This window comes from Aedes aegypti, chromosome 1 (assembly GCF_002204515.2).
Source record: "Aedes aegypti strain LVP_AGWG chromosome 1, AaegL5.0 Primary Assembly, whole genome shotgun sequence".
Lineage (NCBI taxonomy): Eukaryota > Metazoa > Arthropoda > Insecta > Diptera > Culicidae > Aedes > Aedes aegypti.
In genome coordinates, this window is record NC_035107.1 from 18,139,882 (window position 1) to 18,167,125 (window position 27,244).

The 27,244-nt window shown below is 39.5% G+C and overlaps 1 protein-coding gene across 1 annotated transcript in view; it reads right to left on the reverse strand.

Moving 5' to 3' along the window:
• Positions 1 to 5,580: 5,580 nt before the first annotated feature.
• LOC5578731 (paraplegin) overlaps positions 5,581 to 27,244 on the reverse strand; it is a 29,945-nt gene continuing 8,281 nt past the window's right edge. The window contains exons 2-3 of the mRNA XM_001663983.2: positions 16,623 to 17,753; positions 5,581 to 5,999 (exon numbers count right to left, since the gene is read on the reverse strand). Of these exons, the coding sequence (XP_001664033.2) occupies positions 5,646 to 5,999; positions 16,623 to 17,753 (1,485 nt within the window). The 3' untranslated portion in view covers positions 5,581 to 5,645. The remainder of the gene's footprint in view (positions 6,000 to 16,622; positions 17,754 to 27,244) is intronic.

Consider the following 27,244-nt stretch of genomic DNA (forward strand, 5'->3'; position numbering starts at 1 on the left):
TACGGTAAATTTTTACAGTTTTCGGTAAAATTTCACCGCAATCCGTTGAATTTCGACGGAGTTACGGTGTTTTATTTTACCGAACTTATCAGCTGTTGAGATTACGCTGAAATTCAACGAAATACGGTAAAATAATTTAAGTGTGTAGAGGTAGTCGGGGCGATTTCGCCAAACTGCATATTTTTTTGAAATTTCTTCTGGAATAACATGCAACCCCAAAGCTAACAAGGAAAAGGAAAAAATGTCAACGTCTCCGCAGTCGCGAAACGTCCAAATGCTGAAAAATTGAAAAGTATTGTATTCAAAATAAACTGTTATAAAAACCTCAGTGTTCGGAGCAGTTTTTCCAAAGCTGCTGATAATTCTAAACACAAGACTATAGTTATTTCAAATGTCTGCAACTTTTTCTGGCATAAAATTTCACTTCAAAGGCTTTTTATGTTTCGGTGTGATGCAATCGCAATTGCATATTTGCTGGGATGTTCATGTGAGGGTTTGCGCATGATTGATACAAACACAGAGGAATAAGTAAAAAACTCAGCAATGACAGAATAAGAAAACCGTCTTCTCGAGTCTCGTCTCAGGAAAAGACTATTCAAATGTTTATCCTTATTTCATGTGATAGTCAAAAAACTATAAAAAAGTCTACGTTACGGCTCAAACAAAACTTTACTTTTTTTTCATACAAAAAGTGTTGTGGAGGGGGGTAGGGGGTTGAAAATGTTCAATTTCAGCGTTACGTAATGAATGGATGCTGCCTTATACAAAATTAATGTTAATTTGATTGTTTTGCAAGTGCGCGAAATTAGGCATTCTTCTGCGCGGAATATGGAAAAGCGTTAAAAAAATGCGCGGAATTAAGCAATTTCAACGAGTGAACTATTTCAAAAAAATCACAATTGTAACGTGTGAATACAGTCTAGTTTATATTTTTGCCATAATCTAAAACAGTTTTGCTAGCGATCCACCCATAAAGCTTTTTTGTTGATGCAATACTAATTTTAAATTAAGCATTTGAAATGTTTTATTCGTTAACTGCGCTGAATTACGGCACTTTACGGTACTTATAGTCCTTCTGGCACTGAACCGAGTGGTGCGCCTTCCGCTTTCTTACTGGTGCTGTTTTTCCTGTACATTTGGCATATTGTCGGAGGTGGTGTACTGTATTTGCTATACAACGCGCTACTTTCGATATTGTGCTTGGCGTGTGGGGAAGCAGCACTAGTGGTGAAGCGGAGGGCGCCATTCGGTTTAGTGCCAGAGGGACTATATCTATTTAATGTATCTGAAGCTTGTGGGACCGCTTTAATTCCGGCGCCTGCTTGTGGAAGATCCCGGTGTGCTAAACGGTATAGGACATGTTAACGGGGGAGGCTTGGTAGGTCCTCACCCAGCCCGTGTCTAGATGGGCGGATAATTGTCTGCCAGGGTGTGGATTGAGCAATTACAATTACAATGATCTTTTATTTACATCCGTCGAACCATTCTGAATAGCCGTTGTGAGAATATCACCAAGAACTTCTCACATGCAATAAAGCTGGATTGTCATACATTGAAACATCAAGGTTCTCGCTCTTTCGGATTCATTTTTTTTTGTTTATCATTAGTTTCAGGGATTTTTATCGTGAGAATCCAAAGAGCGAATTTTGTATAACTTCAATGTACGCCAATACTGCCATAAAGCATGTAACAATCACTAACATTCCTTCTCTCTTTATCCTTGTTTTCATATCTAACCCGCTTCGAGGAATAATTAATTGAAGAGGAAAACCATCTCTTATCATGGCAGCGTAATGGCCGAGAAAACGTCGGTTTGCGGTCGCATCTCTCCATCCTCGGTTCTGCCTCACGCTCGCCAAATCGATACGCACTTGATCCGCCCACCTAGCTTGCTGCACTCCACGCCTTTGATAAGTATAAAGTTTCTGTGTTGGGGGGTCCGTAGCCTTGAGGTTACGCTTTCGCTTCATAAGCGGAAGGTCATGGATTCAATTCCCAGCCCCTCCAAAAATTAACCCGTCCAGCCACCAGAAGACGCCGCACGGAGGACCGTGCTTAGGAGGGGAGCACATCCATCCTCCGTCAGTTTCAGATGGTGACTGAGACAAACTGACCCACTTCGCAGGCAGCTAGCCTCAAACGACTCAGGAACACGGCAAAACGAACCACCGCGAGAGCAAAATGGACTATGGCTTATGGAAATCGATTGGACCAACAGCAGAGCACTCTCCTACCTGCTCGGTGTGAGAGCAAAAGAGCAGAAGAGAGTGAAAGCAGATGTAAATATAGATTAGTTAAAAATAGAACTGTATCGGTAAGGAAGATACAGATAAACTGATTCCGGCACAGTAGTGGCCACAAGCACGGAGTGCCTCAAAAAAAAAAAAAAAAGTTTCTGTAATCATTGAATATTAATTGAAAGGTAAATCAAATGAACTTATTATTTAACTAATAACAAATTTGTTCCACAGAGCGAGTGTTTCACTACCGTTATATGTATGACGGATTCATGTTCTTTCGACCTTGCATCATTCATACGTGTAGGGGAAGTCTAGAGTAAAAGCAAAACTTAAAGAACCGTCTGGTCAAAGATGTTGCGTTGCCTACTTCCAAAACTCCAAATCCCGCGGTGTATTATGGACGGTATGAGTTTTCAAACTTATGCTGGAGACTTGGCCCCTGACATCAATAAAATAAAATAAAATAAAAAATACTAAGGTTGTTCCAATTTTAAAACCAGACAAAAATGCTGCAGAAGCTTCTAGCTATCGTCCAATCAGTTTGCTATCCTCCATCAGTAAACTTTTTGAAAAGGTTATTTTGAACAGAATGATGGCCCACATCATCCAAAATTCAATTTTTGCCAATGAACAGTTCGGATTTCGCTATGGACATTCGACCACTCATCAACTTTTACGTGTAACAAATTTGATCCGTTCCAACAAATCTGAAGGCTATTCTACTGGTCTTGCTCTTATAGACATTCGACAGTGTTTGGCATGAAGATTTGATTGTAAAATTTAAAAACTTTAATTTTCCAACATACATTGTTAGAATAATTCAAAGTTATCTGTCAAATCGTACACTTCAGGTTAATTATCAGAACTCCAGATCTGAAAGACTTCCTGTAAGAGCTGGTGTTCCCCAAGGCAGCATTTTGAGACCAATATTATACAATATTTTCACATCTGACTTACCTGAGTTACCTCAGGGATGTCAAAAATCTTTGTTTGCGGATGACACAGGCCTCTCCGCCAAAGGACGAAGCCTGCGTGTCATCTGTAGTCGATTGCAAAAAAGTTTGGATATTTTTTCTTCACACTTGCAAAAATGGAAGATTTTTCCTAATGCTTCCAAAACTCAACTAATAATATTCCCACATAAACCAAAAGCTCTTTATTTGAAACCTTCAAGTAGACATGTTGTCACGATGAGAGGGGTTCCAATAAATTGGTCAGATGAAGTTAAGTATCTAGGGCTCATGCTAGATAAGAATTTAACTCACATTGAGGGCATTCAAGCCAAATGTAATAAATATGTAAAATGTCTCTATCCCCTTATTAATAGAAAATCAAAACTTTGTCTTAAGAACAAGCTTTTGATATTCAAACAAATTTTCAGGCCAGCCATGTTGTATGCTGTACCAATATGGACTAGCTGTTGTAATACCAGGAAGAAAGCTCTGCAGAGAATTCAAAATAAAATTTTGAAAATGATTCTGAGGCTTCCTCCCTGGTATAGTACCAATGAGTTACATAGAATATCCAATGTTGAAACATTGGAACTAATGTCAAATAAAATAATAAATAATTTCAGGCAAAAATCGTTACAATCTTCTATTGCCACGATTAATGCGTTATATGTTTAGGTTATGTTAGGTTAAGTATATTAAAAACTTTTTTTTCTCTTATGAGCAGGTGAAATCAACTCACCTGTAAAAAATCTGAACTGCTACGGCAAATGAAATGTAATATGTTGTTAACAAAATGTTAATAAAATCTTAGATTTGTTTTACCAAATTAGGATGATAGTGTTGTCTAATAACACAGAACACCTAGATATAAGAAATAATGAATGTAATGAAATACCATGCAACCCTAAAGCTGACAAGGAAATGAAGCAATAGACATGCTAAAAGTCAGTGTTCTAAACTCAAAGAAAAAGAAATAAATGAAATTAAAAAAAAACTGCTCATATTGCCCCGAATGGCTCTTTCAAATTTCATCATTTTAGAATGATGAAATTTGACTGTTAGAATGTTTTTTTTTTATTTAATCTTTTTGCACGGAGTGTTTATAAATACTAATAACTTTCAAGTGTAGTGAAAAAAATAATTAATATTTTAGATTATATGAAATAATTTTACAGCCAAAAATAGGGTGCTCATTTCACCCCATCGGTAAAAAATCGACTCAAAAAAATGACAAATTTTGAAAAATCTCTCATTCATTCGGGAATTTTATAAGACAACGGAAATCATACAGATCTAGTGTATTGATCTAAGAAATGTTGGAAATCATGCAAAAATCCAAAGTTTCCATAATATTTTCATCACTTTTATCGACTTTTTCTTAAGGTGGCCAAACTGCCCCACTTTCCCCTACTACTTTCGGTTGTACTAATTTTCCCCAAATGTCGCTTCCCTGAACAGGCAAATTCCCCGAAAAGTTTTTGATGCTTATAAAGAGGAAAATGACCATCATCGTTTTATAAATTTTCAATACTATTTTTTTTTGCTCAATATTGGAGCCATGTTCAATCTATCCACTGCAATGCACTTGCTATATTTAATGCAATGATAAATTTTCATACGGATTTATGGAAATTTGAACGATAAAACTGGATTTTAATTTATGGTGATTGAATGATGTATTTTTGAGCCATAATTGTAATAACTTCATACATGCACGTTATTTTTCTTTTTAAGTTCCGCTGGTGAAAATCAGATTCGGCGGATGGTGCTACGTCACGTGCAAATGTTCTTTGGAAACATGTTTTTCATGACTCGTTTTTTATCTCCCGTGCGTGTTGATTCAAAAATTGAATATGGTTCGTGGATGCTCGGTTCGGGAAGGATTAAAAACTGCAGTGCGAGCATTTTGATGGGCTATCGCTCAGTATTAGAGGAGTGACAGATTGCAGAGGATTTTCGAAAAAGGAATTTGGTGAGTTTGTTCTGATCAGCAGCGCATAATCACAATGCGTGAATATCAACCATTTGTCGGCCAGAACGTCTACCGAACTACCCTTTCCATCAACATTCCACAACATCCCGTAACACCTATGAGAGGTCGTAGAGTTCTCTGCATCTTTCTTAAGTAGGTGTTCAATCAACCATCCTTTCCCATTCCCCAGCTTTCGCAAGGACGTGGCCAGGACAGCTCTCGATTATTGGAGGATGCGTCAGTCTTGTCTAAGAGTAAGAGGTTCTTGTAATATAGAGAGCTTCAGAGCTGTGCAATTGGTCCAAACGCTTCGACTCGTCGCTTAGCAATCGGGAATTTAATCTCTATAATAGTGGTAAAAGAAAACTGTTGTCGGCTGTCATCAATTCAAGAGAAACTCCCAAAAGCCATAAGGTAGGAATAATACGCATCATTTATTCTAATAATCAACAAGCCATTTATTATTCAACAAAACCTCTCTCACTTGGGTTCCTCTCCGCCGTTGGCCAACTTCTTCAGGCTATCCTCGAACTCGACCGGTTCGATCTTGCGCTTGGCGTCGTCATACAGCGGTGGCCCGATCAGCTCCACCACCTGGTCGTAGTTAAGGGTTTCTTTTTCGAGCAGAGCTTCGGCCAGGGTGCGCAGTTTGTCGCCGTTGTCCCGTAGGATTTGCTCGGTCTTTTCGTACGCCTCGGTGATCATCCGGCGGGCTTCCACATCGAACAGGTTGGCCATCTGCTTCGAGTACGGCTTGGCGGCGTACGGGTCCGATTCCGACTCTTCGGAGAAGGAAATCGGACCGATGGTTTTGCTCATGCCGAAGTACTTGATCTGCAAGTATGATGAGTAGATGAAATTTGTTAGAACAGAATGATAAAACAAAACAACGTGGGCTGAATTTTGTTAGCGGACGAATGTTACAAATTATTGGTGTTCCATATAACTTGATTTTCGATATCGCCCTGCTGACATTTGCCCAAAGAATTAATTAAAACTGTTTTATTCATTCAGTATTTCATAGATTTTGACCCTTTGAAATTACTGCAGAGATTCCTTCAGAGAGTTCAGCAGAAATTTCAAAAAAAAAAAGAATAGAGAATTGTCATGGACATTTTACAGACATTATTGAAGAAATTTTTGAAGAGATCCTGGAAGTATCGCTATAACAAATCCCATAGTAATCTCTGATAAAACTTCTGTAGAAATTCCAGATGCACTTTTGCGTGGGTCTCTAGAAAACCGCTGCAGAAGTTTAGATGAATTTGTAAAATAATAATTGAAAAAAAAAATCAATTCAATTTTTGAGTCAAAACTTGCAGGAGTGGCATTCATTGTAAAACATTGAACATAATCACTAAAGAAACTTGTGTTAAAATAGTAGTTTACGGAAAAAGTTGCAGAATGATGATTTTTATAGCACGAGTCGTAAATTTATCCTACGAGGCTTGCCGAGTAGGATAATTACGACGAGTGGTGTAAAAATCGAGTTCTGCAAAGAGTTACGTACCGTGAGAGCCCCTAACTCTGCGCACTTTTACCAAAATCCACCAAAATCTGGTGAAATACTTATTTTTTTGTTTAAATTTGTTTGTTCATATATTGCTACAATAGTAATAAAAAAGTACGCGAAGAATTTTCTTGACAAATTTACGTTTATTACTTTAATAAAAAATAAAATACCTTTAAAATATTGAAAAAGTCCAAATTGACTGCCCGTTAGCAAAAATGCTAAGGGAGTACATCATCACTTAAGTCATTTGAAGCAAATTAAAGAGAACATATTTCAGATTTTTAGTACGTAGGCACTAGATTATTTATCGAGCAATCATCACTGGTAAAGTGCAACTTATTTTCTCTTCATTTTCTTATTCTTCTTAAGTGCGCATAGTAAGGAACCATTTTTCAACTATGTTCCTTACTATGCGCAGCAGTTATAAAACGTTATTTTCAACATACAATCAACCCTCCAGAGGTCGATATTGAAGGGAACTATCGACTTGTCGACACCATCGAGATATGGAATAGAAATACTTTCAGGGCTGGTAGCAGTCAGGCAGCAAAATAATAGTGACTTTAGTGACCAAAATGATGAAAATAGTGACCAAATAGTGACCTAAAAGTGACTTCAAAACAACAAGTATTAGCCATAAAATGACTAGAAATAAAAATATATTCTATGTGTATATTAACCAATCTACATATTGGGTGAATTTAGAATGTAGAAAACTGCATTAATTTGAAGTATTTCTTAACATTTATCTGTTCAGTATAAAAGTTGATTGCCATAAGTTGTCGAAAAGATGGCGAATTGAAGATTTAACCTATCGTATTTGTTCACGAGACGAATATTAACTTGATATAAGTTACTGTTTTATGTTTCAGATTTCAATCAAATGAAAAATAAAACAAATAAACATCACATACACGAACTCCGGAAAACAAACTCGTGATAGAATGTTTAGCATTATTCCTGTTCATGAGGAGCAAAAATTCTTTGAAGAGTTTAAAATAGAGATACAAACTAAACTAAACAGTGGAATAAATCGAAGGAAAATTGTTGGTTGTAGACAAAATTCTGGTGAAAATCGTTAATGAATTACAGAACATTCTGAAAAACAAAAAAAAAACCTGACAGAATTAAAAATTCAAAAAAAAAAAGAAACTCAGGCTAAATTTGTGGTGAAATTTCCGTAAAATTAAACTTTCCTTCCAAATAAACAATTCTAGAATACAATTTATTGTTGACGAAGTCAAGACAAATGGGACTGGTGTGTATAAGGAATTAAAAAAAATATTCTATGCGTAAACTTAAAGTATCTATACTCTATAAAGTATACTAACTCGTTGTTTTTGAGACCAAGATTAAAACTATCACCACTGGGAGAAAAAAGAGGATCTTGCCTTCGTCCTAGCATTTTTGAATAACTTGTAGATCTGTTCATTTGCTCACGCGATAAATATATTATTCAAAACAATTATAAAACTCATTAGCGACTCGTAACCTTACGTTTTGTCTGATATACGACCCTGAAAATGACAAACGATTGAAATCGCATATGTATTGCTGAAATTCATGAACAAGTGAATTTGTCGTTAGGAAACAGCCACTGATATCATCACCCAGACAACCAGAAGTCGCATGAAAGTTCACGTAATAACTCGTTTACTCATGCAAACTACATCAAAACCGCAAAACACGGTGGATAAAATCGTCAGATTGATGAGTGTCCTCGCATAAAACGCTGTTATCTGAGTTCATTTGTACATTTCGTTTCGTCTCGTACACTCGTACAAAGTAAGTCGAACCAATCCGTAGCAGCTGTCAAATCAACATTTGTTATCATAGGATAAGTCGCATAAAATCATAGGTTGGTTCGGAAGAATATTTACACTCTCGCATTGTATGCTATTATTCATCACATAGTATATGCACGTATATCGCCTCCACTTTTGTACGTAGAAGGCCTTTTCGCGTCATCTTATAAGTGAAATTTTGCACGTACAAAGCCTCCAGGTGATTTCGTTATGCGTACATTTTGGTTGTCTGGGCATTGATCAGTCAAACAATTATGTTTTTCAAGAGCTGTCCGGAATATAAAGCAAAAATGTGGTTGTGTCCTGAGCAAAAATCATGAAAAGGCCGAACTATTTTATTGATTACAGTGAATCAAAGATGTGGAATCTAAATCTTCACCCACCATTCAAAATTCAAGTGTTTGCAAGGCCTGATTACGCTAAAATGTTGTACAGAACAATCACATTTATATGTGTTTCGATTAGTTGTACTTCACTGAAGCCTTAAGTGTCCATAATATGAATCAAAACGGTACTTGCCTCTGGTCGTCCTGGACGAGTTTCTGACAAACTTTTTGATTTTTTCGGTTGTTCTTCTCAATGTTTAGGGTAAGTGTTCCCTTAGTTGTGGGTGTTCCTATAGTTGCGGTAGTGTCGTTTTCACTGATTTTATTGCATTAGCCACAGATCCAACACTGTCAATCGACGTATTGGCTTGTTGATACACGGAATAGTTGAAAAGAGCGTTCAAATTGCTTCAAAACTGATGAAATATCACTAAAATTGCTTAAACTGTTCTTGCTTGTACCAATAGTTGCGGTAAAGTGTTCCTATAGTGGAGGATCCCATAAGAAAACAACGGATACCGCAACTATAGGAACACAAATTAAAAATATACCGCAACTAAAGGAACAGTGTACCGATAGTGGAGGTATTATTTTTCACTGACATGCCGTGGATTACTACGATGAAATCATTTTTCTCATTAATTCAATGGTCGTTACTTCCCGTTACAACATCAACATGTGCATTAATTGCGCTTCTTGAATTAAGGCGGTTCAATGAAGTTCAATCGTGCTTAGTACCTCCACTATTGGTACATCTACCCTATCTTCGGAGGAATTTTGGTAATGTTCTTTAATAAGGTTTAGGATACCTTCTATAGCTGTAGATTCATGCAGAAAGTTCACTGATAATTTATTCAGCAGATATTGGTCCTGGTTTGTTTTCGCCAAAATGTATTAAAATATTTAGGCCAAAAGGTCCATCCAAAAGTTTTGTCAGAATCTTATCCAAAACTTTTCCCAGAAAATTTTTACATTTTCCTTTGGAAATGTCTACGGATAATTCATCTGAATTCTTCCAGAAAATTAGCCACTTTGACACTTCGATTTCCAAATCATCTATAGTTGTCTTTATAATAAGAAATATCCATTTCTTGCTGTTTGTATTTAAAAAGCTAACACAGCCTGCAATTTTATTATCATCAGATCGCGAAAATAGTGACTTTAGTGGCCATTTTTCTGAAAAAAACTGACTTTAGTGACTTTTTGTTGGAAATAGTGACTTTTTAGTGACCAGGTCGAAAAAAGTGACCAAGTCACTAAAAAGTGACCCACTACCAGCCCTGTACTTTGGAAAATTGTTTGAGGGGACCATCATAGTAAGGGAAGATTAAAAAATGACGTCCATCATATTTTAAGGATTTCTACACTCCATCCCCTCAATCCTCTGTCGCGATTTTTACAGTACCTATTGCATGCATTGTCACATTTTCGTAGACTCCTCCTCCCCTGAACGATGGACGTAATTTTTGAATACTCCCTAACCATGCAATAAAATAAAACATTAAAAAATGGCCACAGTGAAAAGTGTGCTGTGATACAAATCGGACGCGAAAATTTTTCTCTGCCGACAAAAAAAACTTTTCCATTCTGCTAATTTATAAATTTGAACGTACTTTAACCTTCGGGCTGTCGCGCTGTTGTACTTTGTACAACAGTTGTGATTTATATGCTATCATTTTGCAACAAAGATATCTATCGACACCAAACCAAAATGTATTCCTCAAGAATCTTCTTAAGAACAATACTTGACAGTTTTTGTTTACAGTATGACCCTTTTTAATACGGTAAAATCAACAAATGTACATGGAAGTCGCATAATAATGAACGCACTATGTACGGTTCGAGGAAACCACAGTTTGAAATCGTCATATCTCGAAATCCAGATAATATAGAAACTTGGGGTCTTTAGTAAAGTTTTTCTGGAGGTGAAGCGCTATCTGATGGTACCTCATTTAATTCGGAATTTGACCGCTAGGTGTCACTAGTGGGCATGTGAGCAGTTTTACTTGTGTTTTGTAGATTTTTCAGGATCCTGACCATTTAGAAGGATGTCGTCTTCGGCAAAGTTGTTTAGTAAGTTAAGGACTATCATTTTTCGAGCTAGTTGATTCAAAATGTTGCCACTAGGTGGCGCTAGTGAGCATGAAACTTTTGTTTGCAGATATCTCAGGAGCTTGACCACTTAGAAATATGGTGTCTTCGGCAAAGTGGTTTGGTAACTCAAGGGCTATCATTATTTGAGCCAAGAAATACAATATTTTGCCATCAGGCGACGCTAGTGAGCATGAAATTTTTGTTTTGCGGATGCTGCAGGATCTTGACTTTTTAGACAGGCAACTTTGGCAAAGTTGTTCAGAAGCTCAGGGACTATCATTATTTTAATAAAACTCTAACTTTAAGGATTAAACAAAGAAAGAATTTGAGCTACTGAACAACTCTGCCGAAGACACCATCTTTCTAAGTGACCAGGCTCCTGAGATATTTTCGAAACAAATGTTTTATGCTCACTAGCGCCGCCTAGTGGCAACATTTTGAATCAACTAGCAAACAATGATAGTCCTTGAGTTATCGAACAACTTGGTCGAAGACGCCATCTTTCTAAGTGGTCAGGATCATGAGATCTGGGAAACAAAAGCTTAATGCTCACTAGCGCCGCCTAGTGCCAAAATCCCGAATTTCGTGGCTATAATAATGATAGCCCATAAGCTACTGATCAATTTTGCCGAAGACGTCATCTATCTAAGTGGTCAGACTCCTGAGATATTCGCAAAACCAAGGGTGTTGTACAAAGTACAACGCGCGACTACTCGCGTTACAAAAATTTGCGCGACGACCGAAAGGTTAAGTATAATTATTATTCAAAAGGAAAAAATAGTGAAAATAGGAGAAAGTGAAGTGTTTCTATTGCTGTGGTTTAACTGGATTTAGCTGCCGTGGAATCTAGGACGAACCATATTTTTCCGTCCGGAGGGAATAGACAAGGTTACACTGCATCAATCCGGTGAGTTTGTTCCATTACTGTTAGGCATAGGATTTTGCAAATTAATTTGATTATGTATAAAGTTATTTGCAATGCTTCAAAACTTATAAAATCGTTTTTTTTTTCGTTTTCCGGGCGGAGTGTAGTGTTCGATAACACATTTTAACATTATCAGTTGTCACGGAACTGATTTTTGTTTTTTTTTTACGGTTTTTACTTTTCGCTCGTTTTTACTGACGGTTTGCGCGTTCCGGTCGGTTTATTTTACGCAGGTTAGAGCGCGTGTGCTTGTACAATTTCAAAATGCGTTTTTTTAATTGTTTTTGATTGTTTTTTTTTTGGAACCATCCGATGACCCTGGACTGGGCCTGGAGGGATCGGTTCTGCTTTGTATCCAATACTGAGCAGAAAACTAATAGTCTTAAAATTTAAATATACATCATGTTTTCTCTTTCGATTGCCAGCTATCAACATATTAAATTGATAACCTTTAAACAACAAATACCCTAGGTCCATCGCCAGCTTTTCAGGCGAATCCTGACCTGACTTTATACCCCTCCCAAACTCCACCTCCGTAGCACTTATGAGGGCGTCGCTGAGTCGGTGGCCTCTCATTAAGTAAGTGCTACATCAACAATTCCTTCCCCTATCCCAACTAACGGTAAAGATGGGCGTGGTCAGGAATAGCAATATTCATGCGCTTGGTAATATTATTCAAGATTGGTTCAAGGTTTATTCCCCCTGCCTTGTTCCTGAAGGCAGTCTCGCATAAGATTATCAAACGAAACATTAATGTTGCTAGTATCCAATCTACGAAGTATACCGTAACTACGCTAACTCCCTAACCATGCAATAAAATAATGTTGATTTTTTGTATAGTTTCATGAGTCAATATTGAGTGAGAAACGCCAATAAAGTACTGTTATTGATCTGTAATAGGAATCGTTCATTAATTACGTCACGCTTATACAGAGTGGCAATACTTTTCGGTTGAGTGATGAACAGTACATTAAGAATGGATATACCCTTTCGCTCAAGCTATTCTTCGTTTTTAGTAGAAATGTTCGGGTTTCACATATAACAAACCAGAACCAGTTTCTTATTTATTTTCTTTAAACCCGGATCCGACCCGTATCCGAGACAATTATTTAATACTAAACCCGGATCCGAACCGAACCAAAGAAAATTTGGTTTTTAGAACACTAAGTTAATTACATGTTTTGGAAATCATTTGATGATTTCGATTATTTTGAGAGTTGCACTTCATGGCATTCAGTAAGAGTAATTATCATGGATTGAATTATAGATAAAATTTACTTCACTTAGTAAACTTCTATGTTAAAGACATTCCACGCTCCACTGGGGACGTAAAGCCGTATAAAGCAAGAAAATGAAGATTAATTCAGTGTTAAAATTCTAGTAATGCTTTTAGTAAAATACTTCAACTGTTATAAAGAATTTATCGAGTGCGCAGAGTTAGGAACCTAAATGCGCAGAATAAGGAGCATTGCAAAAATGAGTGCGCAGAGTTAGGAACACGGACACCTTTGAGAAAAATTAAAAATTTGCAATAAAAATCATTACTTAGTGAAGCTTTTATATTTTTTCCTTATACATAAGATCAATAAGTATTTGCTCCTAAAATTTTAGAGTATTATGTTTTGTTTTCAATTAATTACAATTGTTTGAAATATGAAAAGCCTTAAGTGCGCAGAGTATGGGGCCTTCACGGTACAACATTTTTTGCTATTTCCAGGGTGGCCACTAAATATTCATTTTAAAATTCCCGCTTTTTTCCCGGTACAAATTTCAATATTTTCCCGTTTTTTTATTGAGGGGCCCAAACGTAAACGGGTGCCCCTTTGGTCGGTTTTTGAGGCGATTATACTGAAAAAATCTACTTCAAGCTTTTCAGTGGCATTTTAAGGAGATTTGTACGACCAATCGGAAAAATAATATTATTCGTAGACGTTTGACTTGTTTTTGGCTTCCACACAATTAGTGTAGAAAGAAAAATTACTGAAAAAAAAACTTAAAAGTCTATTTTTTCAAAACTATACCCTCATTTAGCTCAATTGTGTTATTCTATTCTTGGCACTTTTAATTCACTTTGACAGGGATTTGTTTTAAAAGTTACCACGTCCATGTTTACCAAACACTAGTTGTCCCGGCAAACGTTGTATTGTCCAATAGGCTGTACAGCAGGCATTCAAAAAAAACCCTAAATTTGTGTCAAATTTATATCATTCATTTCTCAACTTTCTCGGACGATTTAGAGAATTATTATTCCACACAAACACGTCGGAGCCCTTGGGGAAAACAAAAATGAAAGAATTATTCAAGTCGATCGTCTTGTTCTCAAGCCAACTCGTGACATAAAAACACCATTCCATTTTCATTTATATAGGGTGCCGGTACCAATGGTTGTAATGTACCAGTAGATTGGACTATGGAATAAAACGAACATTTTTCGATAAAAACGACATGTGCTATTTTTGGTGGATAGATCGTCTCTAGTTTAGTCGATTTGCCAAATTTCAGCTTTTTATTTTATCAAAAAGTCATATAAAAAATTAAGTTTATGCAAAAAATTTGCTCCCTTGCACCAGTAGTTGCCTTCGTGTTCCAGTAGTGGATCAACGGGTGGAAGCAGTTTTTAAAATGGATGTATAAAAATGAAGAAAAGCCCCAGAGATGATCTTTATCCTTCATCCGAAAGATATTAGTTGCCGTACCGAGGGAAAAATGTTAAACCTGTGTAAAAATTTACCATTTTGTTCAAAATTCCATGTATCATTCCCGAACGTCTACTACTGGAGCACTAGCGCAACTACTGGAACACGTGTACCAATAGTGGCTCAAGCGATTTTATGTTTAAAAAATAGTTTTATCACTCTTTTTATATTTTTCCCATATAGTAGAGGTTGAAATCTTTCTGCTGACGCCAAAAGATCTCTGATAAGGCTTTTTGTTATTTTGTTATGATTTTTTATAGCTTAGATAGTCCACTAATGGCACCGGCACCCTAGATATGTCCCTTTTGAGCATCTTTCTACAATATTTGAAGGTATTTCAATTCATAATCTTTTATTTTTTATCTTCATAGAAATGAAGAGTTTACTAAAGCAAATAAGTTCAAGGTAAGGATGAAATAAAGCAAACAAAGCCAGAAGTGTTGAATCATGTATTTCACCATACTTATACAACTTTTGGTCAATTAGTTAACGAATGACACATTAGTAGCTCTTATGAATGATTTTCAAGAACAAGATTTCAAATTTTCAAGAACATTTGGATTTATTGAATTATTTAAAGCAACTAAAGAAAATTTTGAGTGCTTAAACTGTTTGTAAAAAGTTTTGTAACTCTGATTCAAAACTTCGAGTCAGATAAGTTAGAGAAAAATCAAGTCAATAGTAAGAGGAAAACAATCATAAAATATTTCGAAGCAATGCTAACCAATGAGTGAAGTGAAACAGTTCTAAGAAGTATAGTGTAGTAAAGTAGATTATTTCTACAAGAAATTGAATCATTATTGTTTAAAAGTTATTTGTGCACAATTACACATGCTTAATGGCACTATCGTTAGGGGGGTCTGTAGCCTTGAGGTTACGCTTCCGCTTCATAAGCGGAAGGTCATGGGTTCGATTCCCAGCCCCTCCACAAAAAAACCCGTCCAGCCACCAGAAGACGCCTCACGGAGGACCGTGCTTTGGGGGGCACGTCCATCCTCCGTCAGTATCAGATGGTGACTGAGACAAACTGACCCTCTTCGCAGGCAGCTAGCCTCACTAACAACAGAGCTCTCTCCTACCTGGTGTGAGAGTAAAAGAGTAGGAGAGAGTGAAAGTTGATGTAAATATAAATAAGTTAAAAATAGATCTGTATCGGTAAAGAAGCTACAGATCACCTGATTCCGACACAGTAGTGGCCACGAGCACGGAGTGCCTTGAAAAAAAAAACCTTGCTTAAATTTCAATGGCACTATCGTCAACCGTAACAACTTTCTACGACAAATTTTGGTGATTTTGTAGATTTAGAGCTTATAGATCTCCATTCGGAATTATTTTCCCGGTGATCATCTCAAATTCCCGGTTTTTCCCGTCTTTTTCGATGGATTCAAATTCCCGTCTTTTTCCCGCTTTTCCCGTTTTTCCCGGTTCGGTGGCCACCCTGTATTTCGTAAAAGACCACTTGAGGGTATCAGATATTATATCGGAATGCATTAACCATAATTTTACAATTTCTGAAAAAATGTTGTGTAATGATTCGTTACGCAACTCAAAACAGTTGCGTAATGAGAAAGCGTTGGGTAATGAATCATCACAGCACTGGTTTCAGTCGCGTAATGACTATTCCCGCACTGCATACTTTAGTGCAGGAAAGTAGGCCGTTTCATGACAGATTGGCGTGATGAAAACAGCCTATTACGATGAGAAATAGCAAAAAAGTATTTGCTAGTGCTAGTTTCCTCAAACAAAATATCCATGGAGATTTTACTTGGGAAGTTACTCGAGATTTTTTGGAAAGAGCTGCGAGAGTATTTCGTGGATGAAATGTTGAAGAAATTTCTAGATAAATTTGCTGGAGCACTTAATGATTCAGTTCAACTTAAAGGATTTCATTTACTTTTTTAGATATACCGTAAAAGAATTTACAAATAATACATATGGAAATGGCTTATAGGGCTTCCTGAAAAAAAAAACACTTGAAAAATTTTCTTCAAAAACTCTGGTATAAACCCTCTTGAATTTTCGGAATATCTGCTGAAGTAACTACTGGAATATCGACGGAAAACTGATAAGTTGGTGGAAAAATCTACCGGTTACTAACCTGCGCATACGCCATCTTGGTGACCTTCTCCAGGTCGTTTTGAGCCCCGGTGGTTATCCTATTGAACGTAATGTTCTCCGCCGCTCGTCCTCCCAGCGCCATGCACATCTTGTCGAACAGTTGCTCCTTGGTGTAGAGCTTCTGCTCCTTCGGGGTATACTGCGCGAAACCCAGCGCCAGACTCGTCCTCGGCACGATGGTCACCTTCAAGAGCACATCCGAATTGGGCAACAACCAGCCAACCAGCGCGTGACCAGACTCATGGAACGCGATAACCCTCCGTTCGACTGGCGACAGTGCATGGGACCGTTTCTCCGTTCCGCCCACCAATCGTTCGACGGCGTATTCTAGATTTTTGGTCATGACCGTCTTCTGACTAGAACGAGCCGCGTGGAGAGCCGCTTCGTTGCACACGTTGGCTATGTCCGCTCCGGAGAATCCCGGGGTTAGCGTAGCCAAGCGAGCTGAATATTTGTCCGGAGAGGCCTCCAACGCTATTCCGGAGAGATGCTTCTCGAAGATTTCCTTTCGCTCGGTCAGATTCGGCAAATCTATCAGAATGTGTCGATCGAATCGCCCTGGGCGAAGCAGAGCCTTGTCCAAAATGTCCGCCCGGTTCGTACTGGCCAACATCAGAACGCCTTCCTTGGAAGCCATTCCGTCCATTTCCACAAGCAGCTGGTTCAGCGTTTGTTCCGATTCTCCGGAACTCACCCCACCGAAGCTACCGCCACCGTCTCGTTGCCTTCCGATGGCGTCGATTTCATCGATATAGATGATACAAGGCGATCGTTTACGGGCTTCCTTGAACAGATCCCGCACTCGAGCTGCCCCCAATCCACCAATCATTTCGATAAATTCCGATCCGTTCATACTAAGGAATGGCACAGCCGCTTCTGTGGCCACCGCCTTAGCCAAAAGCGTCTTACCACATCCAGGAGGTCCCAACAGAAGTGCCCCCTTCGGAACCTTTGCCCCCAGACGTTGATAGCGCTCCGGGGCTTTCAGGTAGTCGACGAATTCCATCACCTCCTGCTTGGCTTCCTGCAGTCCGGCGACATCCTTGAAGTACACGCCACGACCTCCCTCGACGGGGTCCACCAGGGTGAACTTGGCGCGGCCCATTTGCGTCTGGAATGAGAAAAGGAATTTCAGTCAAGATGGCTTTAGTTATTTGCTGGATTTCAGAGCTGGCAGCCAAAAATGATCCCTATATAGTTATGTATGCAACAAGTTGCAAAATAAAGATATTTGCAGCAAGAACAGAACAGAACAGAACAGAAAAAAAAATCTTAAGGAGTTTCTCCATGCATTTATGCAAAAATTACTCGAAAGATTTCACCAGCAATTTCTCCATAAATTTCTTCAAAATTTTTCCAACGATTCCTGCCAAAAGTTTTTTTTCAGAAACATGAAATTTCCTCGTTAATTGCTCCAGCTGTATTTCCTGGGTTTGTTTCATAAATTTATACAAAGATATTTCTAGTGTAATTTCTATACGGATTCCACAGGATTACTGACAAAGGTCTTTCCAGGAATGGCTTCTAGGATATCTCTAGGAAATTCTCCAGAAGATTCTCTCAAAAGTTTTCTATGAATTTCTCGAGGGATATTTTTAGGGATTCTTTCAGAAGTTTCTACATTGATATTCTTACAGTAATTTCTGTAGGGATTCCTCCGGGAATTTCAACTGGGATGCCTTTTCTAGATCAAATGGATTCTTATTAAAAATTAATTTAGTTCATTTAGCCATATACAGACTACTATTTCAGTCGCTTAAATATTTCCAAATCCATGAATTCCGAAAAGAAATAAACTAATAAATAATAAAAATGCTCTTTCCCTAATTTATCGAGCGATTTAAAAAATTGAATGATAGGGCAACTTCAATAACACTCGAATTTGATGTCCGCATTATCCAGGTTATTCCATCAGGAGTTCTTCTGCTACATTCGCTGAATAAATATGTGTATACCGTGCACCCCCGCTAATTTAAACGGTATCCCATGCAAACCATCGGGGTTCATTTTTAATTTGAACATCTAGTCACCCTAGAAACGTTGTCCGGTAACCTACTGTTTTGTTTTGATTCTGCATTCCGTTCCACAGCGTTCCATCTCACTTCAACTCGTTCCTTGAGCTGAATGACGTTTGAACCATTTTTAATCTGAACGATGTGCAAATTAGCGGGGTACAGATCAAAAAGTGTTCAGATTCAATGTGGTCAAACCAACGGGGGTACCCGGTATATACATCCTTTTTAACTGCATTTATCGGCAAAACTTTAAATTTCTTAGAAAATTCTCAATCTTATGAAATTTTTGAAGCTGTATCAACATTTTAAAAGTTCAATAACTCATACAAAAAACACTGTTCAGCGCTACTAGTCTAACCGACATGATTCAAAATACTACGTCCACTAGTTGGGACCCCTCCCCACCGTCATATGTCGTCACAAATTCGTGAATACCCCCTCCGCCCCTAAAATGCTACATCATTTATGGACGACCCCTAAGTTCTGTAGTAACTCCTACAAGAATCTCTGAAAGTACTCTGCGAGAGAAGTTGCCTCTTGTGTGGTTCGAGATAAAGCGATGAACTCCGCTTCACATGATGATAACGCCACGCAAGGTTGTCGCTTCACGCTCCACGAAATGGCTCCTCCCATCCATCATCTTGAAAACGTATCCGGTCGTAGATTTGCGCGTATCGGGTTCTCCTCCCCAATCCGCATCTGTATAACCAGTCAGCTGAGACTCACCAGTTCTCTTATACATCAGTTTTGCGTCACACGTGCCACGCAAGTAACGCATAGGGTAATTCGCTAATTGTGGAACGCTACCCAAACGTCGAACGATCTATAGAAACTATGTTAAAACAGGAAATTGAACCATTTTCAAACAGTTTCAATAAATTATACAGATTGTTTTGTAAGTTAGCTGTACTATTGGACACAATACATTATATTAGCACATTAATTTCTTGAACGAACTATTTATTGAAAATTTCTATCGGTAAGTGAAACGAAAATTTCAATTCTCTTAGAAAAAAAAACTTAAGCCGGGGCTGCTATGAAATAAGCTATGTAGAAAACATACTACGTATATTGGGTTAAGCCCCTTTTCACGATATCAGTAAAAGTCTACTTCAGTTATTTTCTAAACATCCGTACAATTTACTCGTACCTATTAATTACATAAAAACATTTTCAATTGCACTTTCGTTTCACGTACATTTTCCATTTGTTGAACACTAGCATAACATGACCGTCTTCGTTTCATCAACAGTATTGCCAGATTTTTTATTTTCGTAGCAAACATCTATATTGAAATGGAATATTGCATTATACAATATAGTATTGTTTATTGCTTTAAATATCTGTTGAATAATTATTATTAAAAAATCCTATAATGGTGTCTTTTGCAATGATGAAAAACGCGATTCAGTAAAGTATAATTAATTGCATCCCTGGCTAAATCCTGATTCTTTTTTCGAATTTCACTATCTTCACTATGGCATCAATACCATCACCGTTTGTTTGTTTACATCATGATTGAAATTACGCATCGGCTGCCGATTTATCCGGAGTATAACCTCAATCTCGCGATTGATGCTGTAATGTCGAAGGTAATGCACTTTAAAAGAAGCCGCTAAAGATTATGGAGTGCCGAAGGGGACGATTATTCACTTCCGTCTCAGCCCAGAGTGGTCAGGGAAAGTGCTTCGCGGACCTTACCCTGTCCTCACAACCGACGAGGAGCGCGAACTTGCAAGTTGAATGAACGCGGGAGTAAAGCGGTCAATATTTAGTGACAATCGTTCAACATTAGGATAAGATGGGTTATGTATGTGTTCAACAATTGGGTATAGAACTATCTTTTTAAATATATATTTTTTTATTTCAAAATGGACATTACAGTACCAAAAATGTAACAGGAATAATGTTAAACAATCGCCTACGGTGTTGAATGCTTTATTTAGCAACCTTTCTATCAGAATTTTCATTAAAATCAAATAACATAAAAACGTCTATCTTAACCGTTCAACATTTGGCGATTTACCCTAATCTGTTTAAGGTGAAACAGTTTGGAATAAATTCCTAAGATTGAACCAAAACTTCAAAGGCACAAATCTCGCGAAGAAAGCATCCAACAACAGTGCACTTTTTATTTGGGCTTTGTGCACTAGCAGAAAGTTTAAAATAAGAAGATCAGAAATGTTTGGCAACTATTTCTCCAGTTTAGTGCCTTTGAAATCGTGGGTAGGGGCACAAGTCGGCCATTGTGACAGCTATCTTTGTATTCCAAGATGTTTCACCTTAACAGCCTCCCAGTGTTGTCGTCCAGGATTAGCTGAAAATTGGCTAACCATGTTCACAGCAAATGCGATGTCCGGTCTTGTAGCTTGCGCTGCGTATAGCAGAGAACCAACTGCTTCTTTGAAAGGAACATCCTTCATATCTGCAACTTCATCTGGCGTCTTGGGGCACATTGACTTGTCGAGTTTGATGCTTGGGTCCATTGGCGTCGCAACTGCTTTTGAATTTGCCATGTTGAATCTCTTCAGGATATCTTTGATATACGATTGTTGATCTAGAGATTTATTCAGAATCGCTTTTCTCCCGTGTGGTAGATCAGTCAGGACCCAAGTACCATTGTTTTCCATCGCTTGAAGCTCCGCTTGCATCGCTTTAGTCCAGTGACGATGATCCGTTCGCTTCAACGCCTCAGTGTAACTCGTCGGATCTCCTCCATCGTCATCAATCGCTTCGTCGTTGGTATCATCAAGATCAAACTGCATTCCTTGTTGTGCGCTCTTACGAGTGATCGACAAGCTTCCTATCTCAGTCATACGGCACGTAATCGTACATTTTTTCGCCCACTTAAGGGTTTTTTTTTGCGATTATTAATCGCTGAATCGCGCAGTGATAGTGCTCAGGTGACGCGCATTCCGAAGGAAGCAGCTTACCTGTGACGGTGGACAAGCCAAAGCAGTTCCCCACACCGGTAGGACTGTGCAACTTTACCCACGCGAGCCGGCATTACATCCAAAAACCGGCACCAGTATCGTCATCAAAGCATCATTTTCGACGATAGCTGCTGAGAGCTAGCAGCAAAGCATACATCACCGACGGTATCGCCGGCGTGCGATTTACCGTACCTACGCTCCAAGGCCAGCCATCCAGTCGCTCATTGTTTCGGGTATATAGACTGAAAGCAGTGGTACCGTAGTTGAGGTAAACAAATTTTCGCATTTTTCGAGCCTTCTTCTCCGCTGATTAATTAACCCATTTAATACCAACTTTTTTTTTTCTCAACTTTTTTTTTTAAAATTATTATTTTGAAAATTATTTAATTCACATAAAGTGCAAACCAATTTTTTCTTTTAGAATTTTGTACCGACTTCGTGATTTTTTTTAAACGTTATTAGGAATAGTTTTTTCTATCACCATTCGTGTGGAGTGGAAATCCCACGATGGAAGATTCTGATGAGGGCGGGGGTCCATCGCAATTTTTTATTTCGGATGATGAAATTACTCCTCCTATCCTTCCATTCGAACAAGTTTTGTTATCTGAGGATGTGAATACCATGGAAACGGACGAAAATGGAAAATCCGCTCCGCTGAATAGCGTAGTAAACCATTTGACATGTAGCCAAACAGAATCGCTCGAATCTGCCTCCACCGCTAATCTTACATCCGTCTCCCCTTCAACTTCTGGTACTGTGCAAGCGACCCCCCGCCGCCGAGCTTATCCACCCGGATCTAAGGGTCCCTTTCTGGTTTTTTTTCGGCCCAAAGGAAAACCGTTAAACAAACTACAAATTGAAAAAGATCTGACAAAGTCGTTCCGAGGCATAATCGAGGTCGCTTCTCCCAGCCGAGACAAATTGCGCATCACAGTGAGTGATCGCGAACAGGCTAACAAGATTGCTGCCTTTGAGCTGTTTTTGATGGAGTACCATGTTTACATCCCGAGCGCTACGGTAGAATGCATAGGTGTTGTCACCGAACCCTTTTTGACACGTTCCGACATCATGTCTGGAACTGGAGGGTTTAAAAATCGTGCCGTTCCTCCGGTTCAAATACTTGATGCGATCCAAATGAATCACGTGTCACCGGATGGCTAAAAAAAGCCGTCAAATTCATTTCGAATTACTTTCTCTGGGTCAGCTCTCCCGGATGTTCTTGTGATTGGTTTACTTCGATTACCTGTGCGTCTTTATGTTCCGACGGTTATGCACTGCGAAAAGTGCCAACAGCTGGGTCACACCTCATTGTACTGTTGCAATAAACCACGTTGCAACAAGTGTGGCGAGCAACACATCGAGGGTTCTTGTACCAAGGATCCAAAGTGTGTGTGCTGTGGGCAGGCTCCACATGAGCTCGCGGCATGCCCGAGGTACATTGAAAAAGAGCGACATACCCTGCGCTCTTTGAAACAGCGGTCGAAGCGATCTTATGCAGAAATTTTGAAAAAGATCTCTCCGACTGCTGCACCATCAGCCTCTTCAAGCACTAGCAACAACATCTTCGCATCTCTGCCAGATAATGATCAAGGCTCTGGCTCTGAGGATTGCGAAGTGTACACAATAATTGAAACAGGTTCGAAAAGGAAACGTGCTGCTACAAAGCGGCACTTGCAACAGCAGGCTTCTAAGAACGTACCTGTTGTTCAACAAACGCTTCAAAATCCTCTGGTAAAATCAAGAAGTGCCGGAAATACCAAAAAGACTTCACCTCCAGGCTTCACATTCTCGCCTGGAGACTTCCCGTCACTTCCGGGAGCATCAAAAACCCCAGATGCCCCAATTTTTCGCTCAGAAAACCAACAAACCTTCCGGGGAAATCGGCCAAATCAGGCCGAGGCTTCTGGAAAAATGACTCTTTCTGGGTTAGTGGATATCATCTTCGAAACGTTGGAAGTCTCACCCACCATTAGAAGTTTTATCAATATGATTCTTCCTTTTGTGAAACCTCTTCTGAAGCGATTGGCTTCAAGTTGGCCGATTCTTGACTCGTTCATATCTTTCGATGGCTAATTTAACCAACGAGGTCGGAGATATGATCGAAGTACTACAGTGGAATTGCAGAAGCATTATCAAAAATATTGACGCGTTCAAATTTTTAGTTCACAGCAGCCGCTGCGACATATTTGCTCTTTGTGAAACATGGCTCACTTGAGATAAAGACATCTCTTTCCACGATTTTAACATTGTTCGTCTGGATCGAGGGGATGGGTATGGAGGAGTACTCTTGGGGATCCACAAGCTTCACTCCTTTTATAGAATTGATTTCCCCCCGATGTCAGGCATTGAAATAGTTGCATGTCATTTTACAATCCGAAGTAAAAGTATTAGCATAGCCAGTGTATACATACCGCCGAGTGCTAAAGTATCTCGCAGAGACCTTTCGGCTATATGCTGCGCTATGCCAGCGCCGTGGTTGATCCTAGGAGATTTTAATTCTCACGGTACAGCCTGGGGGTCACCGAAGGACGACAATCGCGCAACTATGTTGTATGACCTCTGCGACTATTTCAACTTGACAATTTTGAACTCAGGGGAAGCAACGAGAATAAAACCTCCAGATCCTCCAAGTATGTTAGACCTCTCAATCTGTTCGAATTCACTATCATTGGATTGCACGTGGAAAGTGATTCAGGATCCCCATGGTAGTGATCACCTGCCAATCAAAATTTCAATTACCAATAGTTCGTGTCAAGCTCGCCAGATCGACCTCGCTTATGACCTCACGAAACATATTGACTGGGGAAAATACGCCGAGTTGATCACCGATGGCGAGCAGTCGGTCGAGGATCTTTCTCCGTTGGAAGAATATCGATTCTTATCCGGGTTGATCATTAACAGTGCTCTTCAAGCACAGCGTCGCGCAATACCGGGAGCATCAATACGTCGGCGGCCGCCCACTCCGTGGTGGGACGACGAATGTACCGGAGTTTACCGAGAAAGATCCACCGCGTTTAAAGCATACCGAAAACGCGGCGTACGGGATAATTACGAGCGGTACACCTTACTCGATCGTAAGTTCAAGAGTCTAGTGAAGACGAAAAAACGCGGTTACTGGAGAAAATTCGTCAACGGATTATCACGGGAGACTTCTATGCGAACGCTCTGGACGGTTGGTAAAAGAATGCGCAACGCGTCGTCAGTTAACGAGGACAGAGAAAGCTCGCCTCGATGGATTTTCGACTTCTCGAAGAAAGTCTGTCCGGATTCCGTTCAAGTACAGGCGATATTTCGTGAATATTCACATGAAAGAACCGAAATGGATTCACGCTTTTCAATGGTAGAATTCTCACTTGCTCTCCTTTCATGTAACAATTCAGCCCCAGGAATGGATGGAATAAAATTCAATTAGCTGAAAAACCTCCCAGACGTCGCGAAGAGGCGCATATTGAACTTATTCAATGCATTCTTGGGAAGCAACATTGTTCCGGATGAATGGAGACAAGTGAGGGTTATTGCCATTCAAAAGCCTGGAAAACCCGCGTCGGACCACAACTCGTATCGTCCGATTGCAATGCTGTCGTGCCTACGGAAGCTTTTCGAGAAGATGATCCTACATCGGCTCGACAAATGGGTTGAATCGAATGGCCTTCTATCAGACACACAATTTGGTTTCCGCAGAGGTAAGGGGACGAGCGATTGTCTTGCGTTGCTTTCTACAGAAATTCAACTGGCCTATGCTCAAAAAGAACAAATGGGCTCAGTATTCTTGGATATTAAGGGGGCTTTTGATGCAGTTTGTATGGATGTCCTTTCAGGCAAACTCCACGAGTGTGGACTCTCTCCGATTTTGAACAACTTCTTGTACAATTTGTTGTCTGAGAAACACATGAACTTTTCTCATGAAAACTCAACAACTTCACGAATAAGTTACATGGGTCTCCCCCAGGGCTCATGCTTAAGCCCCCTGCTTTACAACTTTTACGTTAGAGACATAGACGATTGTCTCATGGAAAATTGCTCGCTAAGACAGCTTGCAGATGACGCCGTTGTTTCTGTTACAGGACCAGAGGCGGACGACCTGCAAGGACCTTTGCAAGATACTCTGGACAATTTGTCTGCATGGGCTGTAAAGCTGGGTATCGAATTCTCTCCGGAGAAAACTGAGTTAGTTGTCTTTTCTAGGAAGCGTAATCCAGCAGAACTAGAGCTGCAATTTACGGGTAAGGCACTCACTCAGGGTTTATCGCATATGTATCTAGGGGTCTGGTTCGACTCCAAGTGCACCTGGGGAAAGCACATTAGGTATCTGTATCAGAAGTGCCAACAGAGAATCAACTTCATGCGTATACTCACCGGAACATGGTGGAAAGCCCACCCGGAAGATCTGATAAAGCTATATCGAACGACAATACTATCGGTTTTGGAATACGGTAGCTTTTGCTTTCAATCCGCCGCGAGAACTCATATCCTGAAGCTGGAGCGCATCCAGTATCGATGTCTTCGGATCGCGTTAGGCTGCATGAACTCGACTCACACAATGAGTTTAGAGATATTAGCAGGTATACTGCCTTTATCAGATCGTTTCGTGGAACTGTCGTTTAGGTTCCTCATCCGTTGTGAGGTGCAAAATCCTTTGGTAATTGGCAATTTTGAAAAGCTAATCGAACGAAATCCTCAAACAAAATTTATGACACTGTACTATTCGTACATGGCTCTGGAGGTTAACCCTTCTTGGAATGTCCCCTATCATGGTTGCTTCTCCAACTTCTCTGATTCTGCTGTAGTTTTTGATCTGACCATGAGGCATGAAATCCGTGGAATTCCAGATCAGCTCCGATCGGAGCACATTCCCAAAATTTTTGCAAGCAAGTTCGGTCACGTCAATTGCGACAGAACGTTTTACACTGATGGGTCAAAAACAAATGATTCCACTGGATTTGGAGTATTTAATGAATTTCATAGCGCCGCCCGTAAACTTCAAAATCCTTGCTCCGTATACGTCGCAGAACTAGCGGCTATACATTATGCATTAGAGCGAATTGCCTCTCTTCCCTCTGATCAATACTTCATTTTTACGGATAGCCTCAGCTCCATAGAGGCTATTCGATCAATGAGGCCGGTAAAGCACTCCACGTATTTCCTCCGCGAAATACGATCTAAACTGAGTGCTCTATCTAATCAATTATATAACATCACCTTGGTTTGGGTCCCTTCTCATTGCTCCGTTCCGGGCAATGAGAAAGCGGACTCTCTTGCTAAGGTGGGCGCTATGGAAGGCGATATTTATGACAGACAAATCGCTTTCAACGAATTTTTCTCAATTGCTCGCCAGCAAGCCTTGATCAGTTGGCAACAAAAATGGGATGCAGGAGAATTAGGCCGATGGTTACATTCCATTCTCCCACAGGTATCAAAGAAACCATGGTTTAAAGGGTTGGACCTCAGTCGAGATTTTATCAAGGTCATGTGTCGACTGATGTCCAATCACTACGCTCTAGGCTCGCATCTCCATCGAATAGGGCTCACCAATAGCAATCACTGTAGCTGTGATGCAGGCTATCAAGATATTAATCACGTGGTGTGGGAATGCCCCGAATACGACTTTGTCAGATCTGTTTTGAGTGCATCTCTCAGAGCCCAAGGGAAACCAG